The following is a 5,547-nucleotide window of genomic DNA, read 5'->3' as shown; positions in this document are numbered from 1 at the left end:
TTTGTGCCTTCAGATTCATTACAGTAATTAAAGCTTCTGATTGCAATTCATCATATTACAAACGTGAAGGGTCATCATTTATAACTAGCAAATTAGGAGGTTTTGACTGATCTGTATTCTCCAGAACTGACGGCTGCAAGTCTTGCAAAGTTCACGATCTCCGTCAGTGGGTTTAGAGCACAGCCCGAGGTGCGAAACAAAACATTTTAAGAAAATTAATTTTCTCCATTTATATTTTATATTTGTTACCTACTTGCCAAGAGAAGTTGATGGAAGAGTCATCAACAAAATCTATTTTTTAGATAAAAATTGAATATGAGGTTCTAAGGGAGAGTCGGCTCTTAAATTTTCGAAGCTAAAGCATCCGAACAGATCAAATTGTATTAGCTAACACAATTTTGTATAAAAGGAGAACTGTCACGGAGATTTCTCTGTGTTTGGTTGACAAGGTACCTCTAGCTAACATCAAATTGCTGCTACAGCACCAAAAATAAAATATTAAGTGATTTCTCCTGCGAAGAACAAAAACTTTACTCAGTTTTTTTCTCCAAATACGCTGGAAGAACTTGAGGAAACTGGCCCATGTTTTTAAGTTTCAATCCATTTCAACCTTGGTCATCCGCCGCCAAAGATAACTAACACAGAGTCTGCGTAGTAGTGGGGTTACTGTTAACAAAACTGAATCAATATTTAACGATTCAGTCGATGCAAATGTATTTTTTTGCCATTGAAAGTTACATCACAAATAGGTGACACTGCCCCTTTTAAAGGACAGAAAACGTTCTGGGAACACAGGAGACAAAATTTTTTGGGGAAGTTGTCAAAACCACTATACCCGAACAGGAACCACCAAACCAAAAGATAGATCAGTGGTGTTCTCCGGCTGCCTGCATCTGACTCCTTCTTCAACCTCTAAAGATGGTGTCTTTATTGCATAGCCACTCCTCCTCTATCCAGCAGTAAAAATGATAATGAGATTCAAACCTCACTTTTCTTATTTATCTAGCAATGCTGACTCTTGCTAGATGAATATTAATTTTCTGTGTCAACTCAAATTTTAAAGCCAATAACATTTTGCTTGTACAGTTCATGAGATAGGTGGTGCCTTCGATAATTCCCCCCCCCCCCCCCCCTTAATCCAAACAAGGTGGGTCCAGCTCGAACAAAACAAGACTAGTCTGCTTTCATCGCAGTTCGCAATTTGCCTCTTGTATTCGATTCCAACCCAACTGTTTCGTGCAAAGAAGGCTCTCAAGAATTTATTCTTTTGTTTTGGGTTTTTTTCCCAGTTACCCTTATGTTTTTATCAGCTTGTCTTGATTGTGTAAACAACCTGTGAAGACCTCGTGGCGTTTTTTTTGAGCCGTGGCTAGGTGACTAGGTGGCCTGGTGACTAGCGAATGCTAACCGAATCTACACATCATACCGTATTTGAATAATGACAATTATCCTGCAGTTAAGTATTCTTTCTCTAATTTTATACTCTCGGTCAATTTTTAGCCTGACGTACAGCTGAGTTTTGATAAGCAAATGTATTCATCTTAAATTCCTTTTCTTCTGTGATTTGTACATACTCTTGCCTAAATGAATGAAAATACGTTGCACGATGTGACTGGCCGGTGAGACTGAACCATGTTTCACTGTGGGCGCTTTTATTTAAAGAATAAAATTACGCTTTCTTTATGGCTTTATACTCTAATAGAGTTCATAGAGCTTCATTCCTTTCCCGAAAGAACTAGCGTAGAGAGGATCCAAGCAATCTTTGATTACGGTTATTTTATTCATCGTTATTATGTTCGAAGTCTCTTAAGAGGGGCCCTGTCATAGAGATTTTTTGTGTTTTGGTCAAAGGTACTAAAATATCAGTTGCCAAGGTATCTTCTCTCTGTCATCAAATTGTTCGTAGAACCGGGCCAACAATGGTATATTAAGTGACTCGCCCCAGTCGTCTCTCATGGTCCAGATTTTTTGGCCAAGATTTCTTCCACCGCATGTGATATACTGAGAATTTCTTTTCTTGCCAAGTTAGACTATAAAACAAATTCAAATTTGGTTTTAAGAGTGAATAGACTCACCGGCTTTGTAATTCAAATTTTCGAGCGATATTCCCCGACATCGATCTAAAATGCCTTACAATTGTTTGAAAGCAATTACGTGAGCTAAACGCAACACATTTTAAAAGCACTTTTAAAGCACACACATTCTACGACCACTTCATTAACAGCCTGTTAAGAGGCACCACTAATCTTAATAATATAACATCGCCTACGTTCTCCTCTTTTGAATAAATATTCGACTCACGTCCAGAAAAAGCAACATTATACTTTTAGATTATTTTTTATATATTCGATTTCGCCAGTCTTTCGCCTGCTTTCCTCTTTTTCCCCAAAAGTGTTAATGTTTTTGTCCATTGCGTCTAATGCAGCTCACACAATTAATGTTTTCGCAAATCGGTATCTCGCGTTTGTATTTATGCATTGACGCGAAGGACCAAAACACATGTCCGATGATATTCTATAGCACTTAAAAAAATATTTGGAAGCCTTTGCAAAGAATTAAATTTTAAATTGTTAATACCGTGGCCATTCACCGGCTTAATCGAGATTGAAATACTCCATTCATTTTGTAGTTGAATTTCGTGGAATTTTTTTTTCATACATTCTATCTGTTTTTATTTTTATTTTATTTTATTTTTTTATTCTACATATCAAAACTGTGGTAGACTGTTAATGTTTTTCCTTAAATTACATCAAGGAAAGTATTCGGATATGAAGGGAACCTTAATTATTTCCGCGGAAGATTTCTATTTTTGGTGATGAAGATTCTTCCTATGATCATTTCTTGCTTGGTTTGTTACTAATACACGGTACGCTGCCGCCATTGCAGTTGCGAAGCTTGTGTTTAATTGCTAATGCGGAAAAAAAGCAAGGATCCCTAATCTGCAGCACTAAACAGCACACAAAAACAAAGAAAGTTCTTTTACGATTCCTCCAATTACGGCAAAGCAAAAGAAAACCAAGAGATTATTAAAAGGATTTTCGCAAGACAGGTTTAAATTTATGATCCTTTAAGCGAAACCGCATTTTCATTCAGCTAATGCCAGCGTTTCACATGAATTCAATACGCGAAGCAAACGAACAACCTTTGTCGAGAAAAAAGCAAAGTGATTCAAGCCGAGATTTTGCCTAGGGCTTCTAATAGGAGATATTTAAGGAACGAAGGAAACGCTCAACCGCTCTCGGGGCGATTCATTTTAGAATCAGGTGAAAGAAAAGCCTCGAGAATAATACTTTGATGTCAGTGCCAATGTACACAAAGATGGGAAATATAAGCACGACAGAAGAGCTTACAACTTATACTGCTGAGCCTGTAAGTCAGCGAACCTTTCTTGCTTTGATCGTATCTTGGGCTTTGCTGGGAATAATATCAGCTGGATTAAATATCCTTGTGTGCGCTATGGTGTATATAGACAAAAAACTACGTACCATGACAAACTATCTAGTCGTGAGCCTTTCGGTGTCCGATCTGCTCCTCGCTGTTGTATTCGTTCCCGTGTACATCATCGATCATTACGCCAAGACTGTCATCGGCGGTTATTTTGTGGCTTTTATCCTTTTAGCGACGGTTTTCAACTTGTGTGGCGTAACATACGAGCGTTATATCGCGTTAACGCGACCTTTCCGTTATCGCACCATCATGAGCTGTCAGAAAGTGTGCACAATTATTCTTGTCTCATGGATTATGCCACTGCTTTTGAGCCTTCTGCCGTTGGCTTGGGATACAGACGTGGAAGCCATCATTCACAAAGTCTACATAGCAGTGGTTGTAACTCTGTTTATTTTCATCCCTTGCACCGCCATGGTATGTGTTTACATGCGTGTTTTGCGTGTCGTTCATCGTTTTGTGCTACGAAATAAAGGACGAACGTCCAAAGGGAATGCCACCGGCCATCTGGCGGGGAACGAAGAAAAAGCAGCCCGGGTGTTCGCCATGGTTTTTGCCATGTTTGTTCTTTGTTGGCTGCCCTTATTTTACATTAACATCTGTTGGATATTTAACCAGACGCAACTAGTCACTAACGAGTTGATATTCGTCTCGTTTTACACTTTGGTGCTGAATTCAATTCTCGATCCGGTCATCTGCGCTTTCTTTAAGAAGGACTTTCGTGATACCCTGAGAAAAAGGTTCAAGTTAACCTGCTTCAAAGAGGATGGGCAAAACGAAATCAGAATTGATTCGGAGGTTGCCCTAAGGAAACTCTCCTCTAAGAGCAGAAATACCGGCGACCAAACGGACAGTACACCCAAAACGGCCATCATTAAGTGATTTTGATCTGAAGAGGAAGAATGATTCATGCAATCTTAACGCCATCAAACTTCTTCACTGGCGCATTATCTTTTATTCTCAAAAGCGCTAAAGTTACATCTAGAAAAAAATCCCAAGCTCGGTTCTTTTATTATTAGTGAAGAGCAAAAAGCTGTTGAAAGCACTTGTAGCGTTGAATACCTCACGTTTCCGTGAATCCGTGTCGTTCCAGAATGTCATCTACAGATTTATAGACGTCCAGTGGTCCGTTCCTCAAAAACTCTCGAACTTTTTTGACCAGAGAAGTACCTTTTTTTTAAATCCGTTTCTTATTGATTCGTGGTTGTGTCTCTTACAAATTAAATTATTCCAATGTGTTTCTTCATCTTGCAATGTTTCAACGTTTTGCTTCCAAAATTACGAAAAAATCTACTTTCTGGCAATGAACATTGTGGCTGTAAAACAGTTTTTTTGGTACAGAATTGCTTTCGGGATTTTGAGAAAAACGCCAGGAGAGCTGTTTGATGGAGTAATTGTCCATGACACAGTAAGGATTTTTCTTACAGACTAAAAACTTCGCCTCCTTGTGTTTAGCATCGTAATAAAACATAATCACCCGAGTATAGTACTGCCCAGCAGTTTAAATCTAAATGGTCAAAGTTTACTTTCTTCCTCAAAAAGTTTGAACCTCCTAAATGACCAAAGCAGGGTCAACCAATGACCTCAGGGGGGGGGGGGGGGGGGCATTATTATGTATTTATTTATTTATCTTCTATTTTTTTTTTCTGTTTCTAGCCTTTTTATAAATTACTCAAGAGGGAGATACATGGTATAAAATGATCAATTTAAAGACTCAGCCAGCTTATATTATAGGTTAAATAACTTAGGCCTATGATGAACTCTGTAATCCGGCACCGCTCAAAGTGGTTATTGGTACTTAAAAAATATATTCTTGGGATTGACTTCGATTCAACTCGACGAATATGTGAGGTATAAATTAGGTCTTAGCTTTGCAAAAAAACATTTTATAGTGAGAATATAACATGAAATGTAAAACACTTTTAGAAAGCCTATTTATTCTCAAAAGGAGAAGTCCAACTTTAAAGAAGAGCTCATAGTCTCGAAGAAATCTCATCGTTTATCGTTTTAATTAAAATGACACATGGGGTGGGTTGGTGTAATTACCAACATGGTTTTTTCCCTGTTAGTGTTTGTACAAAGTGCATTCAGTTATAGCAATTT

At 38.1% G+C, this 5,547-nt stretch overlaps 1 protein-coding gene across 1 annotated transcript; it reads left to right on the top strand.

The window, feature by feature from the left end:
- Positions 1-3,129: 3,129 nt before the first annotated feature.
- LOC146460860 (octopamine receptor beta-2R-like) lies at positions 3,130-5,547 on the top strand. The gene has a single exon (XM_085087739.1). The coding sequence runs from the start codon at positions 3,295-3,297 to the stop codon at positions 4,324-4,326; it is 1,032 nt and encodes a 343-aa protein (XP_084943865.1). The 5' UTR covers positions 3,130-3,294; the 3' UTR covers positions 4,327-5,547.

Source organism: Pavona decussata, unplaced genomic scaffold (genome assembly GCF_977016875.1).
Source record: "Pavona decussata unplaced genomic scaffold, jaPavDecu1.1 SCAFFOLD_207, whole genome shotgun sequence".
In the NCBI taxonomy this organism is placed as follows: domain Eukaryota; kingdom Metazoa; phylum Cnidaria; class Anthozoa; order Scleractinia; family Agariciidae; genus Pavona; species Pavona decussata.
Note: the sequence above shows the minus strand (reverse complement) of the source record. Positions and strands in the feature narration are given on the sequence as shown.

Bases quoted from the DNA above. Each gene is read 5' to 3' on its own strand.
- LOC146460860 (XM_085087739.1), top strand. From the start codon at position 3,295: ATGTCAGTGCCAATGTACACAAAGATGGGAAATATAAGCACGACAGAA.